General features: G+C 43.5%; 1 protein-coding gene across 5 annotated transcripts in view; it reads right to left on the reverse strand.

Annotated features, from left to right (window-relative positions):
- Nucleotides 1–19,172, reverse strand: part of garnl3 (GTPase activating Rap/RanGAP domain like 3) — a 443,932-nt gene that overhangs the window by 220,826 nt on the left and 203,934 nt on the right. For all 5 annotated transcript variants that reach the window (XM_043720251.1, XM_043720250.1, XM_043720254.1 and 2 more), the window contains exon 4: nucleotides 3,919–4,018. In XM_043720251.1, the coding sequence (XP_043576186.1) occupies nucleotides 3,919–4,018 (100 nt within the window). The remainder of the gene's footprint in view (nucleotides 1–3,918; nucleotides 4,019–19,172) is intronic.

The raw sequence follows: 19,172 nt of genomic DNA on the forward strand, positions 1-19,172 counted from the left end.
ACCGTATGCCTTCTTAACAGCACTATTAACCTGGGTGGTAACTTTCAGGGATCTATGTCCATGGACTCCAAGATCTCTCTGCACATCCACACCACCAAGAATCTTTCCATTAAGTCAGTATTCTGTCTTCCTGTTATTCTTCCCAAAGTGAATCACCTCACATTTATCTGCATTGAACTCCATTTTCCACCTCTCAGCCCAATTCTGCAGTTTATCCAAATCTCCCTGCAACCTGTAACATTCTTCCACACTGTCCACTACTCCACCAACTTTAGTGTCATCTGCTAACTTACTAACCCATCCACCTATGCCTGCGGCCAAGTCATTTATAAAAAAGACAAACAGTAGTGATCCCAAAACAGATCCTTGTGGCACACCACTCGTAACCAGACTCCAGGCTGAATATTTTCCATCTTTCTTACAGAAAGCCAGTTTCTAATCCAATCTGCTAAATTACTCTCAATCCCATGCTTCTGCATTTTCTCCAACAGTCTACCGTGTGGAACCTTATCAAAGGCCTTACTGAAGTCCATGTACACCATGTCAACTGTCCTACCCTCATCCAAATGCTTGATCACCTTCTTAAAAACTCAATGAGGTTTGTGAGACATGACCTGCCCTTGACGTAACCATGTTGACTATCTGCAATCAAATTGTTGCTTGCTAGATGATTAAAAATCCTATTTCTCATAATCCTTTCCAAAACTTTTCCTAAAACAGACGTAAGGCTCACTACTGTGTCATCTCTACTGCCCTTCTTGAACAAGGGCACAACATTTACAATCCTCCAGATCTCTGGTACTAAACCTGTAGACAATGACAACTCAAAGATCAAAGCCAAAGGCTCCAACACCTCCTCCCTAGCTTCCTAGACAATCCTCAGATAAATTCCATCCAGCCCAGGGGACTTGTCTATTTTCACTCCATTTAGAATTGATAATGCCTCTTCTTTGATCCTCATTAACCAAGTACCAGATTCAATGTGGCTTCCCCTCTTGTCAGCCCTTCGACATACTGTGTCAGGAAACCCTCCTGTACACATTGGACAAAAACTGATCCATCTGACGTACTAGAGTTATAGCATTTCCAGTCAATGTTGGGGAAGTTAAAGTCCCCCATAATGACCACCCTGTTCCTTTCACTCCTACCCAGAATCGTTTTGCCAATCCTTTCCTCCACATCCCTGAAACTCTGCAGAGGCCTATAAAAACTCCAAGCAGTGTGACCTTTCCTCTCCTGTTTCTAACCTCAGCCCATACCACCTCAGTAGACGAGTCCTCGTCAAAAGTTCTTTCAGCCACCGTTATGTTGTCCTTGACTAACAAGGCCACACCTCCCCCTCTTTTACCACCTTCCCTGTTCTTAATGAAAGATCTAAACCCTGGAACCTGCAACATCCATTCCTCACCCTGCTCTATACATGTCTCTGAAATGGCCACAACATCGAAGCCCCAGGTACCTATCCATGCTGCAAGCTCACCTATCTTATTCCTGATACTCCTTGCATTGAAGTAGACACACTTCAAACCAGTTTGCTGTCTGCCAGCACACTCCTGTGACCCTGAAATCCTGTCCATTCCCTCCCTACTCTCACCCTCCTGTGCACTGGAACTACACCTCAGGTTCCCATCTCCCTTACTGAGCAGTGAGCAGAAAGTTGACTTTCTTCATAGGATGTCTCTTAAACATTTTGCAGCAATGTTCAGTCATTCGCTTCAAAAGCTCTTTCCAATTTAGCGAAGCTTTTCATAGGTTAAGAAAGAGAGCTGTTTCCATACTGACCAACTGTATTTGTACAGCAATATTATCTTATTCTATCAGCTTCTGTATAATCTCCTCATGCATGAATAAGTCCAATCAGTAAGTTTACCTATCACAATTTGAATTCTGGTGGTGGTATTACTTTTCATCTGAATATGTAGTTGGATACTAGTTGAATATGAATGTAAAATATACGATAAAGCCTGGGCCATTGGAAACATGCAGCTTGAAGTCTGAAACATCCAGCATATTTTCAAGATGCACAATTCCATTCACAATCACTTAACATTGTATTGGGCCTGGCTAACAAACTTTGAAAACATTGGGTGGTAAGATGCATCTCCTGCCCCGTCATGCTGCTGCCTTTGGTTATAGTGTTTCATGCAAGTTGAAATTAATTCCATTTCTCTAGACTCTCCTGAAATACACCATAAAACATCCTTTAATAAAGACTATCCCATGGTCAGTGTATGTCAGATTGGTCTTATCCCCGCAGTAATGCTGTAAGGAGCCGGAAAAAAGCCAGCAGGTTTGTAGCAAACTTGCTGAACAGACTTGTCAATGATGTGGTAAAATAGAAGCTTTTAGAAATAGGGTCCACGCAAGAAGCAGGCTATGAACCTCAATGTCCCTCAGCCTTCAGCACTGACTGTCTGTGGGGACTCTGAATACTGCAACTCGCATTTTAGCTAAAACCAGTACTTATGAGAGTTTTAATCCCCTTAAAAGCAGAACACTCTCAACCTGAATGTGGAGTGAATAACACCTTTAACAAAATGTCTCAAAGTGCTTTACAGAACCTGTACACCCAGCAGTGGGAGACGGCTGAAAGGACACAATGTTGTAAAGAAATATTTGAGGGAGCTGGGTGAGTGAGGGGGAGGGAAGAAAGTAGGAAGGGGAAAGGGTCACCGGTGTAAATTCCAGAATCTACAAGGTTGGGAGAACTGACACTTGTTGCCAGTGGTGGAGCTAAGAGAGAGGGGAGAGTGAAGGGGGAGTGAAAGTGATAGGAAAGAGAAGAGTTGCATTGGTCAGGCTAATTACTGACTGGTGTGCTGAACTGAAAGAGGTTGCAGAGGTCGGGATCAGTGAGATTGGAGTGGACAACAATGATTACATATTATGAAAATATGGAAGAGTCACTCAGGTTCTCGGCCTGGCTCCTGAACACGTTAAACCTGAGTAGGTAAAAGCTCCTGGAGCTATCTCATGTTGCTTGGTTTCATGTTGCCTTCAGTATAACTTCATAGTCCAATGTGTAACTCAGTTTTAACAGGGCACAGGCTGGATCACTTAACATTTAATGGTCTTAGTAAGGATTCTCTTCACGAGTTGTGGGCACCTGTTACCTGCAATGCCCCAACAACTATTCCACACATGAACAAGAGTGTTCCAGCTTGTTGAACACATAAACTTGAGTAGTTATTAAAATCTGTTATCATGAAGGGGAAATCTTGGTGAGATGTAAGTGAAGAGGGGAGCGATAGATTTTTTTAGTTCTCTTTATTAAATTACAATAGGAAATATTCTAGATTTTGGATCATTTCCAACATCTTCATGTTCAATATCTGTGCAAATTAGATTGTAGTCTCTCAGCAATTTTCACAATGGCAGAATAATTAATATGGAAAACTAATCTCTAAGACAGTGACAAGTTCAAATTCATTACAGCATCAAGTGCAGTATCCTGTTTCAACAGCTGGTGGGATGGGCACTGTAAAATGAGTCAGTGTTTGTACCATAACACCATATTCTCCTGTAACGTTCTCAGAAAGTAGAGCTTCAGCCCAGCCTATCTCTGCACATTAAACATTTACCAATACGCTGCTTACACAAGCACTTTTATAGTGGGTACAGTGCAAGTTGCTGCCAGACAATATAACATGGTCATGTTGGATGTGCTTCAGCCTCCTAACAATGACTAACAGGGCAAGTGAAGACTTTTGATGCCTGAGGTCAAATCCAAAACTTGTGAAATTAAATCCACACAAATTGAACGGTTTGCAGCTCTGGAACAATACAAACGGCAGAGCAGGAGGAGAGGTCAACTTGGGCCATCACACAGTGCAAGCTGTCCGTATATAGTAGTTTGTTGGCAGCCATTTCACACTGTCCGACCTGTAAGAACACAACTTCCAGTTTTTGTGGCATTACCTTTTCCTAGAAAATATTTGAAATACCATCTGGTGTGATATTCTGGATTCTCCAAGTGTACATCAGTTCGGCGCCACGTCCCCGGTGTGTAGTCAGTATTCTGCAATTAATGAAATGGGAGCAGGCATTAGTGTTTATCACTTCATGGTCTTGTTTTCATTCAAAACGAAGATATTTAGGTGAGGCCAATGGAATAATCAGCATACGCCGGTCAATCCTAATGAGCCAAAACCTTCCCTTTATTGTACTTCAAAACCCTTCCCCTAACCATCTCCACTCATGTCAGAACCAATACTTTCACAAATGCTGTAAACTACTGGGTTTTAATCCTCGTTCACATACAGGTTTTAATGGTCTAGAAATGGGCCTTAAAAACCAGAGGTTACATTCAACTGTTTACCACTCGCAGTGCAGTAATTTAGAGAGTGCCTAAACATTAGCAGTTCTACAGGGATAATGGGCCAAGCACAGGCCGATGGGACTAGTTTAGTTTGGGAACATGGTCAGCATGGACGATTGGATCAAAGGGTCTGTTTCATGCTGTATGACTCTGTGACTCTGTGACTCTATGGTTGGATGGCTGGCAGAGTGACACCAACAGCAGGTTTCAATTCCCACACGAGCTGAGGTTCCCAAGAAGGACTCTCCCCTAACCTGAGGCCTCACAGCACCAGGGACTCAGGTTCGATTCCAGCCTGCAGCCACCAAGTGGAGTTGGCACATTTTCCCAGTGTCTGTGTGGGCTTCCTCAAGTGCTCCTGTTTTCTCCTCGAGTCCAAAGATGTGCAGGTTCGGCTGGATTGGCCATCTTAAATTGCCCCATAGTGTTCAGAGATTAGCCTTGGGAAATACAGGATTGCAGAGATAGGGTTGGGGATGGGTCTGGATTGGATACTCTTCAGAGGATTGGTATCCACTCAATGGGCTGAATGTCCTGTTTCCACACTAAAGGGATTCTATTCAAGGTTAAATCATTAGCAGTCATTTTTCTCTCTCTAATGAGAGATCAGCCCTATGGTCTGGCAAGACTGTGACGACTTTGCCTTTTACTCCACTTTGCAGGACCTCCTGTCTATCATTATTCACCAGCGCTGACAAATACATGGCCTCCAATCTGCCTCCATCGAACATTGGAGCAACGACAGAGTGGGCGGACAGTGTCATGTGGGAGCAATATGTGTGCAGCTCACACCCCCCAAGCAACAACAATAACACCAGTAGCAAGGGAGCACACAATTCTCCAGCTGCTTCCCACAGCCCTGGACTGGGACTGCCACTGTTGGAAAGGGCTTTCCAGTGAACCAAGCAACAGAATGTTTCACCATAGCCTGGGTTATGAAAGCAGATGTCATGTTAAAGTGGCAATGGAAAATGCAAGCGTCACGAGATATCTAGATTCCAGCGCATGGATAACAGTCCATTGGGCAGACCAATCTCAATGTCACACTTTCCCATTTAATATGCCAACTATCAACCGCCTTGTGTACTGCCCTATTTGGATATCTTTGCAATCCTTTCCCCTCGCAGCCCGGCTCCCACCTACCTTTGGACTGTCAACAGAACGGGATGTCTTATTTCTTGATCCTTCCAACTAAGTCATAAACAGCTAAAGACCCTGGTGAACCTGAACAGACCAAATTCATTCCTGCTCTCTTTTCTGTGCTCTAAACGGATTTAGTGTGTGGTGGAAAAACCATGCCAACTGCAGTTCAATGCAGAAAAGAACAACAACATCCATTTTGGACCCCAGGACAATGAGATGGAGCATTTTCCAAACACTGAGGAACTGTGGAGGAGCAAAGAGATTTGAGAGTCAACATTGACTAATCCATTGATGTTAGCTCACTGGAGCCAAGAAGCAATGAAAAAGGCTAATAAAAGGTTGACCTTTATCTCAAGGAGACCATATTACAAAAAAGGAGAAAGTTATGCTTCAGTTTTCCAGAACCTTGTTATGACCCTGTCAGAGCGCACCTCAGGAGAAATATACTGGTCTCATGGGAGCTACAGTACAGATTCAACAGAAATTATACTGGGACATCGGATATTCAATTTTGGGGACAGATTGTGCAAACATTAGTCACTGTGGGGATAGAGGGGCGAGTGAATCAAAGCATTTCAAATTGATAAAAAGATTTAGTAAGGGGGATGCAGAAAAAGGGGATGTGAACTGAATGCAAAGCTGTTTAGGAGGACGGCTGGAAAGCACTTTTTTCACAAAGTCTAATGGGTTTTTGCACGATGAAGAAATTGGCACTTTCAAGACTGAATCAATTCCTGTATCAAAAACAGGCATTGACTAAGAGAAAAGAAAATCTAAGAGTGATATCAGCAGAGGTCTTGAGGAAAGGCTAGTGTAGGTGTCAATCTAATCAAAGGCTGCCTTCCCCATTCCATGTAAAGGAACCTTCTCGCACAGAAATTGGGATATTTGACAATTTGTTGCCACTCCAAAGCATCTTATTCCAAAAAAAAACCTCCTGAGATATTTACTCTCCATTTAGTTGTCTTCACTGCATGTTTGCACTGAAAAATAGTTCCCATGTTAATAGGAAGGAGGACAATCCATGTATTCTGCATAGTCATGCGTTAATATTAAGCACCAAATGGGAGAAGCACAGGAATAATGAACGAAAGGGCTGACCTTTTCAAGGAAGGATGGGACATCATTTGCAATACAAGATGCCTTTACTGCTGATCTGTAAACTTGCTGTGTTCTTAATTAGACAATCAGCCCTGAGCCTGTTGCAGAGCAAGTCATTTGGATACCTCTTGTGGACTCTGAAATTAGAATTCATCCTCACAGACAGCAGAAAATATCACTGCGTCATTTATTACTTCACCAAGTGCTGTGGAGACACATTGTTGGTTGGCTCTGGTTGGGCTTATGCTCGAAACGTCGATTCTCCTGCTCCTTGGATGCTGCCTGACCTGCTGCGCTTTTCCAGCTCTGGCTCTGGTTGGGGTCATGGGATTTTTAACTTCATTCATATCACGGCGGTGATCAGCGATGCATTTGTTCAGAAGGCTCCTTGCTCATCTTTAAGGAATGATGGGATAGCATAAGATGGAGGAATGGCAGGAGCTGCCTAAGACAAGGGTGGCTTGAAAATAAGTGCAGATTAAATCCCGATGAGATGTAAGAGCTGCCGATAGTGGGTTGGTGCTCCAGTTTCTGGTCAATCTACTGTGGGTCATTAGGTTTTCGAAGCCTCTGCCAGCAACTGAAGTGTCTGCTGAATGCTGAGGTTTTCCCTGAGGCACCAGTAAGGGAACATCTGCTGTTGTGTTGCCATTGGCACACCATTCCAATAAGCCTATCCATCTATGGGCAGATATTCCAGCTGAATCCCCATAGAAACCACACTGGAAGGGCCTCACAACAGGCAAACAGCTGGGCACCCGGAAAAGTGACCACCCTTCAACCATCCCCCATGTAACTACTGCCAGAAAATGGGCCGAATCTGGACAGTAGATCATGATCGATGAGCTCCTTAAAATGTACTGGATCAGTGGTGCTGGAAGAGCACAGCAATTCAGGCAGCATCCGACGAGCAGCAAAATCGACGTTTGGGCAAAAGCCCTTCATTTTACCTCGTTGATTTTTACCTCCTTAAAATGTACGTCAGACCATGTTTAAGAATTCTTGATAAATAAACTGAAATTAGATTCCCTACAGTGTGCAAACAGGCCCTTCAGCCCAACCAGTCTATACCGACCCTCCGAAGAGTAACCCACCCAGACCCATTTCCCTCAGACTAATGCACCTAACACTACGGCCAATTTAGCATGGCCAATTCACCTGACCTGCACATCTTTGGACTGTGGGAGGAAACCGGAGCACACCCACGGGGAGAATGTGCAAAATCCTCACAGACAGTGGCCTGAGGCTGGAATCAAACCCAGGACCCTGGTGCTGTGAGGCAGCAGTGCTAACCACTGAACCAACATGCCACCCCAGTGAATTGTATGTTGATCCCTTCCAACCTTTGTCCAAATTGATGTTCAAATCACTTGTGGCAAACAGGGAACTTCTATCAGAACTAACACTATCACTAAAACAGGCATTGCAGAAATATTGAACCCTTTTCACATTTATTCTTATTTCTGATAGCTCTTCATCTTCACAGAGATTCACCCAGACTCTCCTACGCCCAACTTAAAATAACTCAGCAATAGACTGAATTAATTGTAAAAATCATTTGGGCCAGGGTCAATTAATCTCATAACTCCCAGGATCTGTATGATTGCACGAAAATATATTTGGGTCATTGAAAACAATTGCACTGCATTTTTTAAAACGCAAGTAATAAACTCAGTGTGCATAAATAATCTCTGTTAAATCTCTGAGCATTTCCATTAAAACACTACACTGTAAACTATCAATTATTTAGTTTGAGACCTGAAATTCCTCCACTCAGACCATTAGGAATTGTTATGGGGAGGTAGTGACACAGTGGTAATCTCAATGGTTGTGTTTAAGTCTAACATCCCAGGGATATTGGTTCAAACACCACCATGGCAGATGGAGAAATTCTAATCCAACTGAAAAAAAATGAAATTAAACAATGTCTAACTGCAGCCATATGACCACTCTTGACTGCCATTAAAAATGAATCACTAATGCCCTTTAGGAAAGAAATGATTCCAGACCCAATGCAACTGCTTACCTCTTAAGAACCTTAGCAAACCACTCAGTTCAAAGGCAGTTGGGGATGGAGAGTAAATGCTGGCCCAGCCAGTAACAGATACAAATAAAAATATTCCTCCCTGCCATATAATACCTTGTAAACCACTCCTGCCATGGAATTCATTGCTCCTGGCCCTATTTAACTATTTCTTTACTCCAAGAACAACTACTGAGCATGTGTGCAGGGAAATATTTCACAGTGAAGTTAAATCATGTTGAACCCAAGCCCGAGATTGAGGGTTTCTAGAATATCTCCTCTCTTATTCCCGTTGTCAGGGAATTATTAGCCCGTGCTACAGAATTCCCAATCCCCCCCACCCACCAGAGAATCAGACTCCATGTTGTGGAATTACCCAGCCCTCCCCAGCCCCAGTCAGAATTACTCCCTCTATATTCTACATGAGGCTGAGACTGAGAATCCTTTTCTCTCCCATCCAGACGTTCTGCACAAGAGCTGCTAATGCTGGACCAGTATTCAGAATCAACACAAATTATCTGCTCAGAACACAAGATAGAGAAGAAGTGCTCAGACACAGATTTCCTCCCTGAAAAATATACTTTCTGGCAATGCCATTACAGTGAGAATTGTAGCTGATAATACGACCACATCCAAAAGGGTATGTAATCATTTCTTCAGCAACAGTATGACGGTAGGCCGTGAGAATTTTGTATTTTGTCTAAAGGTTTTCGTAACTGCCTGGAACACACAAAAGAAACTTGAAAATGCTGTACACACCTCCTGACCTATCCATCAGGTGGAACAGTGGGAAACAGAAAGAGAATGGAGTTGGAGACAGACATCATGGCAGAGCTGATGGGGTTTTGGTGATAGACTAGAGCTGTACATGTATTGAGAAAGTTTGCTGCTATCATCCACTTTCCTTGACTGGGTCGAAGGCCCTATTTGGTTTACAGTTGTAGAGGAAAACCACAAGTGAATCTTAAGGAACAGCGGCTCTCATCTTTAACCAAGGTTACTGCACTGTAGCAAATGGAGACATTACTGTGTTAGACATCGCTACTGAGACTACGAAGAGATCTATGGGTAAACTCCTTGGACGTTCTGCCTGCCCCCACCCAAATCTTTGTGACATCATCATATCAGGTGGAGCTTAATGCAGTTTTCAACAGTAACCCTTTCCAAACCTCAAACAACAGGGAGTGGGATCTGAAAGTCAGCTCAGAGCGGACGATGCTAAGGTTGTGCATGGTCTTGGCTACATCCAGTCTGAGGAGAGACACTGGGAAGAGGGGACAGAATTCAGCATCAAAGGACAATGATGGCTTCAGACTGCCCAGTGCTTAGCTCAGATGGAGGCCTGCTTGCCAAGGGTTTCAGGCTGGGCCTGTCCTTGAGTGTTACAGAGATGATCAGGAGAAATAGCAGAAAACAAAACCAGAGTAAATACAGAAGCCAGCTCAATGCCAAAAGGTGATGTCATGTCACCAAGGGGCAGCAGATGGATGAGGAAAGGCACACTGTTCTGTCAGAATGTGGAGTCGAGCATGTTTTGTTTGGGAGGGGAGGCAATCAAACTGGTTTTGGAAGTGTGTGTGTGTATATTTGAAAATTAAACAGTCTGTTTTGGAAGAATTTCATTGTCGCTCATCACACATGCACAAGATTATCATTTACGGGGCAACGAAATGTCCAGGAGCCTTCTCTTCTTCATTTGAAGTTGTTGAGTTAATTTATCTGTTCATTCAGATTTTATTTTGTGCAAAGATAACCTCCTGTGCTGTGTTGCTTCAAATGCTTAATTCAAATTATCTGCTGAACCAATTTTTTATGCAAAAGAGGAACTTCACATTAACAGAAGCATACAGGCCGACTGCCAATAAATATTAGCATCCAAACAGCCTCATCTTCCTTCCTGAACAACTCCCGCCCTGTGAAAAAAAACCTTTCAGTAAGAGCATGTTCGTGTTAAAATCACACTTTGCAAGCTCAGGTTTTACACTGACAGTGTGTGCACCAGATTTAATTGCAGTAAATTGAGCCTTGCCAGCTCAACAGTCGAGAGTTTAGTTTTAATTAGCACATTCGTACCGAAAACCTGACTGTGTGAATAAAGAGCTGCAAATCTGGGGTGATATTAAAGCTAGACCCCAGTGTGCACAGCCCACCCTCCTCTCTCAGAATTTAGGTAACGCCCTCACTGAACCTTTCCAGGTCTTCCTCACAATCTCTATAATTGTTTGGCTTCCTGCAAAACAGACATGCGCCGGGCCCCAGATTCATTCAGCCTTTGGTCCACCGCTACCATGGTAACGGAGAAGACGGAGCACTCCATAGAATTTAACATGTCGTGTGCCCTTGTTCTACTCAGATCAGGACCTGACCCTCAGATGCAGACGGCTCACACTTCAAACGGATTTCAAATACAATGGTATGAAATATTCAGCCATAATCTGCTCAACATGCACTGAACCTCCTGACTTAAAGGAGACGCTACCATTTTGCCAATTCCTAATACCCTTCCCCTCATTCACCTCCTGAATGTGATTAACGTGTTAGTACTCTCTGAGGCTTGCTCCTATGAGTTTGATTAATTGTCTTACTGACATATCAATAATTTGTCTCACAATCGGTAACATTGGGAAAAGCCCGCAACAGTTTACTGGGAATATTTAAGAGGAGAAATCCAAGTCAGGCAAGTTGATTCAGAATAAGCGCCGATTTCTTTTTAAATATAGAAATCAGCCTCTTGTTGCCAACTGTTTAGCTCTCAGAGATCAAAGTACAGATCAAGCAGGTTCTGTAGAGAGCTTGCTGCACTTCAACTATAAATATGTCAGAAAACAAAAATCAAACACTTGATTGTGTATCACATCTTAAGGCAGTAAAAGAAAATTGAAGCCAGTCTGATCAGGTTAACTGGGTTAAATGGGGAAAACGACATGGTTGTCCCACCAAGTGCAGCTTTTTAAATGTGACAGCGACATTTTTCAGCATCATTTCCAAACAGGTGGCATTTTTTTTGAATCACAGCCACAAAATCTTTCATTTGCAAATCAATGGCTCAATGCACCTCACATAGGCACACTCCAAAAAATGGAGGCACACCACAAGAGATACCAGGTCATGCTTTAGTGGTCAAAGAGATAGACTTTAAGTAAGGTGCTGTAAGGAAGCACAGCTTTTCCTTCCTTTTGGAAACTGGAAGTAGGCCACAGCGATATCACTAAAAGCAAAGCAGAAGTTTTTTAATTTGCAGCTGAAGGTCAAGTGGGATTGTGTGGTATACACTGTAGCCACGCATAATATGTTACTTTTCAGAGCAGTGAAGTGGAAACTTCATGAGACAGAGTGGCACCAGGAGTCTTTGACTTAAGGAAAAGCTGCATAATGACAGCCTTTGGATAGGTCCAGTCTGCAGTTTGTTATAGGCCAATAAGTGCAGTGCATCAGAAGCCTACAAACAAGAAGCCATGAGACCATATATTATAGCAGCAGAATGAGGCCACTCAGCCCATCATCATGTCGGCTCCACCATTCGATCATGGCTGATATACTTCTCATCATCCTGCCTTCACCCTGTAACCCTTGATCCCCGACTGGTCAAGATCCTACCTATCTCTGTGCTAAATACACTCCACCTCCAACCATGGGTGGCACGGTGGCACAGTGGTTAGCACTGCTGCCTCACAGCGCCAGAGACCCAGGTTCAATTCCCGCCTCAGGCGACTGACTGTGTGAAGTTTGCATATTCTCCCCGTGTCTGCGTGGGTTTCCTCCCACAGTCCAAAAACTGTGCAGGTTAGGTGAATTGGCCATGCTAAATTGCCCATAGTGTTAGGTGAAGGGGTAAATGTAGGTGAATGGGTCTGGGTGGGTTGCGCTTCGGCGGATCGGTGTGGACTTGTTGGGCCGAAGGGCCTGTTTCCACACTGTAAGTAATCTAATCCCTCTGTCTGAAAAAAACTTAAGAATCTAAAGGGTTAATTCGAATATAACAGAAGACCGAGATCATCCATGATCTATTGAATCAAAGATCAACTATCACTGTGGACAAAGTTGTGCTCACAAAGTTAAAAATCAAAACGACTGTGACAATTAACTCATACCACTAGTGTGGCTTTGACTTTAATCTACAGATTTTTTTAATCCCTGTCTACATTTTTCCATCCATATTTGTGTCAAGTCACCTGTTTATTGTCTGTCTTATGTGCAGATGAATAGTTTTATGCTTGGGGTTTTTGAACGGGGGACATCTTTAAGTCATATTGCAGTAAATTAATGGTCCATTAGTTTGTTTACAGTAATTTGTTTATTTTTACACCATGTCGAAACCTAGTTATAAATTCTTTCTTCCTGATGGACTGCTGTTTTAGACAAATGACCATCTTAGTGGTTTAATTAGGTAGTTACACATTGATGTTGGCTGATGGAATAATAGCCACTGATTATTTGTACAATGTCCCCAGTTGAGGATGACAGTGCTTCAGAATGAATGAGAGTTTGTGGGTCAGAGGATTTGTACAGAGGGACCTTTCTACAAAAACTGAAAATACAATCTATTTAGGATTGAGACGAGGAACTTCTTTATGTAAAGGGTTCTGAATTCTGTGTTCCAGAGGACTGCGGAAGCTCATTCAAAAGTAAGTTCAAGCCAGTGGCTGGAATATTTCCAGTTACATCAAGGGATATGGAGACAGTGTGAGAATTTTTAAAAATTCACTCATGGGCCATGAGCATTGTTGGCTGGTCAGTATTTATTGCTCATCCCTACTTGCCTTTGAGAAGGTAATGCTCTAGAACTGCTGCAGTCCACGTGTTGTAGGTTGACCCACAATGCCCTTAGGGAGGGAATTCCGGAATTTTGACCCAGCCGCAGTGAAGGAATGGCAATCCGTTTCCAAGTCAGGATGGGTGAGTGGTTTGGAGGGGAACTTGAAGGTGTTAGTATTCCCATGTATCTTCTGCCCTCGTCCTTCTAGATGGAAGTGGTCGTGGCTTTGGGAGGTGCTGTCTGAGGATCTTTGGTGATTTTCTGCAGTGCATCCTGTAGATAGTACACACTGCTGCTACTGAGCGTCGGTAGTGAAGGTAGTGGATGTTTGTGGATGTGGTACGAATCAAGTGGGCTGTTTTGGCCTGGATGGTATCAAGCTTCTCAAGTGTCTTTGGAGCTGCACTCATCCAGTCAAGTGGGAGTATTCCTTCACACTCCTGACTTTTGCATTGTAGTTGGCAAACAGGCTTTGGACAGTCAGGAGGTGAGTTACTCACCGCAGTATTCCTAGCCTCTGACCTGCTCTTGTAGCCACTATGCTGTGAGTCCAGCTGAGTTTCTGGTCAATGATAACCCCCAGGATGGTGATAGTGGGGGATTCAGTGATGGTAACACCACTGAATGTCAAGAGTCAAGATACTGTATCTGGTTGGAGATGCTCATAGCCTGGCATTTGTGTGGCACAAATGTTGCTTGCCACTTGTCAGCCCAAGCCTGGATATTGTCCAGATCTTGTTGCATTTGAACATGGACAGCTTCAGGATCTGAGAAGTCGTGAATGGTGCTGAATATTCTGCAATCATCGGTGAAAATCCTCACTTCTGACCTTGTGCTAGAGGGAATGGTGTTGAGGCAACTGATCAGTGGTGATCTAGAAATGGTGGAGTGAGGCAGAAGGGAGCTTTTGTCTATTCTCTGTTCTTATGCTCCTAATTCTAGAATGTAAAATCCTAGAGTTAAGCAACTGAAGGCATGTCTACTGATGGCAGAGTACTTCAGGGACAAGAGGTCAGAATAAGAAAACTGCGATGTTAGGAGGTGGAGGGCTGTTACTTAAGTTGGAAGTAAGTGGGCTGCCAAGATAAATTCTGTGTCCTGTGATCCTTCTCCACTAGCTACCTGACGAAGGAGCAACGGTCCGAAAGCTTGTACTTACAAATAAACCTGTTGTACTATAAACTGGTGTTGTGTGATTTTTAATTAAAATAAGTTGAGGCAATGTCATAAAGTAGTTTAATATTGAGCATGAGAATTTTCGATTTTGAGGCATTAGTGGAATGGGAGCTAATGTGAGTCACTAATGTGAGCAACAGATGAGTGTAACTTAGAGAGGAATGGAATATGGTCGCAGAATATTAAATGTGCTGAGGTTTGTGGAGTGTGAAGAGTAGGAAGATAACCATACATTCATAGGAATGGTTGGATTTGTAGACAGTGGTGATTTTGAAAGGGGGAGGGACACCACCAGAGGATTGGGAACCAGCTTCAATATCGATTAGTACAGGGACCAGGGAAGAAAACTGATGGGAACAAGTTCAAGGGATCTGGAGGTGGATCTTAGGATCATGGTGAGCTTCTGAGAGGGCCTCTGAGAAGGTGGTAAAAACATGTGAAGCTGGAGAATATTTTAAGGCTCGAGTCTAGTCGTTGGTGGAGGGAGAAACTCTGAGGGGGTTTGACTTTGTGGTCAAGCAGTACGGGAAACTGAATGATTGGTCTAAATCTTAATGAGAAAGGAATGCATCAATTTCTTGCCTCTTTGGTGGAGCTGAGGGTGTGACAGATGGGGAGAAGGGGACGAGGGTTGAGGTGCCATATGCATTACGAAGTCGGACTGACAGAGAATGGGGGGTTGTGGCTGGATAAGGAATACAAGGAAGATGGAATCTGGGACTGGGACTTTTATCTTTTTGTTCCATTTTATATGATTGCTAAATAGAGTCCACTTGCAAATCAAACAGTACTTGCCTCTCCTACAATATAAACACTGGTAATCTTGCAATTTTTCCTGATGTGCGCAAGTTGAAAAGCTTTGACTAAACGTCTCCTTTTCAGCAATTGTCAAATTCTGTACCTTCAAACAACTATAATTGTTTCAAACGTTAACGTTACAGACTGACAGCACAGTACAGTAGTGTCCAACGGAAATATATAGCTGGTTTTGGCTTTAACAAAGGATACCATATTTTTCCATGTAAAAGTCAAAATTTTCAGATCAGTGTTCTTTTAGACAACAAGTTAAGGGTTGACACTTACACAAGTAACATTTGAGGAGATGACATATTTGCTTGATTCAGACCCACACAGCATTTTGTGCACGGAATTGCTATCTAGCTGAGCCCATTGATCATTTAACTACCCATGGCTTGGTTGCTATGATACAAATTGGTGTATCACGGTATACCACAGTCAGACAGCTTGTGCTTTAAGTTTGCAATCCAAATTGTGGTGGGGTCAGTCAGTCAGACTATATTGTCATGGAGTAATCTAAGGAGGAGATAGATAGGTTTTTAATTAGTAATGGGCTGAAGGGTTATGGGGATTGGACAGGAAAGTGGAGTTGAAGCCAAGGTGAGATCAGCCATCAAAGATCAAAGAACAAAGAAAATTTAAAGCCCAGGAACAAACCCTTCAGCCCTCTAAGTCTGTGCTAATCCAAATCCACTGTCTAACATATTGCTCAATTCCTAAGGATCTGTATCCCTCTGCTCCCCACCCACTCATGCATCTGTCCAGACGGACCTTTAATGAATCTACCGTTCCTGCCTCTACTACCTCTACTGGCAACACGTTCCAGGCACCTACCACCCTCGGTATAAAGTACTTTCCGCATGTATCCCCCTTAAACCTTTTCCTCTCACCTTGAACGTGTGACCTCTCACCCTGGAAAAAAGCTTATCTCTATCCACCCTGTCTATACCTTTCATGTTTTTGTAGACATCAATCAGGTCCCCTCTCTAATGAAAATAATCCTAACCTACTCAACCTCTTTTCATAGCTAGCACCTTCCATACCAGGCAACATCCTCGTAAACCTTCTCTGCACCCTCTCCAAAGCGTCAACATTTTGGTAATGTGGTGACCAGAACTGTACACCATATTCTAAGTGCAGCTGAACCAAAGTCTTGTACAATTTTAACATGACCTGCCAGTTCTTATACTCAATACCCCATCCGATGAAGGCAAGCACACCATATCCCCTCTTGACCACTCTACCAACCTATGCAGCCACCTTCAGGGTACAATGGACCTGAACTCCCAGATCTCTCTGCTCATCAACTTTTCCCAAGGCTCTTCTGTTTACAGTATAGTTCGCTCTAGAATTAGACTTCCCAAAATGCATCACCTCACACTTGCCTAGATTGAACTCCATCTGCCACTTCTCCGCCCAACTCTTCAGTCTATCTATATCCTTCTGTATTCTTAGACTGTCCCCTATGCTTTCTGCTACTCCACCAATCTTCGTGTCATCTGCAAACTTACTGATCAGACCGCCAATGCCCTCTTCCAGATCATGTTATGTATATCCCAAACAACAAAGGCCCCAGCACTGATCTCTGTGGAACACCACTGGTCGCTTTTCTCCATTTCGAGAAACTCCCTTCAACTACTACCCTCTGTCTCCTGTTGCTCAACCAGTTCTTTATCCACCTAGCTAGAACACCCTGCACACCATCTGACTTCACTTTCTCCATTAGGTTACCATGGGGAACCTTATCAAAAGCCTTACTAAAGCCCATGTATATGACATCTATCAACTTGGTCACTTCCTCAAAGAACTCTATTAAGTTGGTAAGGCACGATCTCCCCCACACAAAACCATGTTGCCTATCATTGATAAACCCATTATTTTCCAAATATAAATAGATTCTATTCCTCAGTACCTTCTCCAGCAACCTTCCCACCACTGCCGTCAGGCTCACTGGTCTGTAGTTACCTGGAATATCCCTACTACCCTTCTTGTACAGGGGGACAACATGACCAAACCTCCAGTCCTTCGGCACTTCACCTGTGTTTAAGGATACTACAATGATATCTGTCAGGGCCCCACCTATTTCCTCTCTTGCCTCCCTCATCAACCTGGTATAGATCCCATCTGGTCCTGGGGATTTGTTCACCTTTAGCCTACCCACATCATCAAATGGCAGACTAGGCTTGAGGGGCTGAATGGCCTACTCTTACTTCTAGTGTTTATGCTCTTGTGGCTGTACCTTCTCAGGGGAATTCGTAATCTTCAAGCATCCTCAAAATGCTGCCTTCTTTTGGAGTGTGTGTGCAAGGTCCCAATGAAGGGAGAGGAGTGCTGCAGTGAAATGGGCTGTGATCCCTGCAAAACTATGTTTAATCTTCACCCGCGATATATGGACACTTACAAAACTTTCAGCTAAAAACCCTGGGTCCAACTTTACATGAGGTTTGACTCTTACAATGATGTTTGACAACTATTTATATTCGTGGGGGTGATAGGGTCTCAGAGAAGCAAATCAAGCTTCATATTTGTTTTCTTTACCAGGAGGTCATGCAGGGATGACACGCATGTGACAGTGTGTTTCTGCCTTACCGCTTTGCCAAGTATTCAGTTGCAAGGAAGACTCTGCTAGAATTCTACTCCCTCACGTGAGCCAACAAGGGAATGCTTCTAAGGTGCACTTCAATTGTCAATGATTTCCCATCAAACTCAATCCATTAGCGGAGTCTACGCTGCGCATAGCTCTACTTTTTGACCTGTTAACTCATGAAACCTCAGGAGAAAATGGAAGTTCTCCACCCTGACGGAGAAATCCTGCCCTTCAGTACCTCGCCCCCATCTGCAAACAAAAACCACAAAGCAACTAGATTACAACTTGACAAGCAACTTTCAGCGGACACCTTGTTATGGGTCCTTGTTGCCTTTTTTTCAAAAAGCATTGCATTAAGGATTGAGGAAGGGGGGAGGGAGAGGGAAATTAACAATGATTAAAAAAAGTACTTTAAACCAATGAGGGCAGTCAAAGATAGAGGCTGATTATTCTCATCAGTCTAGTGCCATCCATTACAGGAAAAGGTTTGTGGATTTCTTTAGCTCTGATTTTTCCACCCTGTTGTCCAGTCTTCCCATTATGTTCCAAAGGGGATCTAGCAGACAGATAAAAGAAGTGCCACGTAATAAAGGGACAAGGAGGGAACAAACCTCCCTTCTTATCCATCTTCCTCCTTCATGATGTCTGCCTTTTTTTTAAGCATAGCACTGAGTCACCATGCCACCATTCCACGTTAATCGGAAAGTTCCCAGGAGGAAAAAAAAGGCAAAGAACATGGAATAGAAATAAAGGGCACTGAACTGAGAACTGAGAGAACACAGCAAGCCAGGCAGCATCAGGACGTGGAAAAGTCAACATTTCGAGTATAACCCTTCTTCAGGACTCCCCAGCTTGCTGTGTTCCTCCAGCCACCTGCTCGTTTACTTTGGATTGCCGGAATCCTGGGGGACAGGATGTGTTTGTATTTGGAAAGGCAAGGACTGATTAGGGATAGTCAACATGGCTTTGTGAGTGGGAAATCATGTCACACAAACTTGATTGAGTTTCTTGAAGAAGTAACAAAGAGGATTGATGAGGGCAGAGAGGTAGATGTGACCTATATGGACGTCAGTAACGCGTTCAACAAGGCTCCTCATGGGAGACTGATTAGCAAGGTTAGATCTCATGGAATACAGGGAGAACTAGCCATTTGGATATAGAACTGGCTCAAAGGTAGAAGACAGAGGGTGGGGGTGGAGGGTTGTTTTTCAGACTGGAAGCCTGTGACCAGTGGAGTGCCACAAGGATCAGTGCTGTGTCCTCTACTTTT

Source organism: Chiloscyllium plagiosum, chromosome 30 (assembly GCF_004010195.1).
Source record: "Chiloscyllium plagiosum isolate BGI_BamShark_2017 chromosome 30, ASM401019v2, whole genome shotgun sequence".
Taxonomy (NCBI): Eukaryota; Metazoa; Chordata; class Chondrichthyes; order Orectolobiformes; family Hemiscylliidae; genus Chiloscyllium; species Chiloscyllium plagiosum.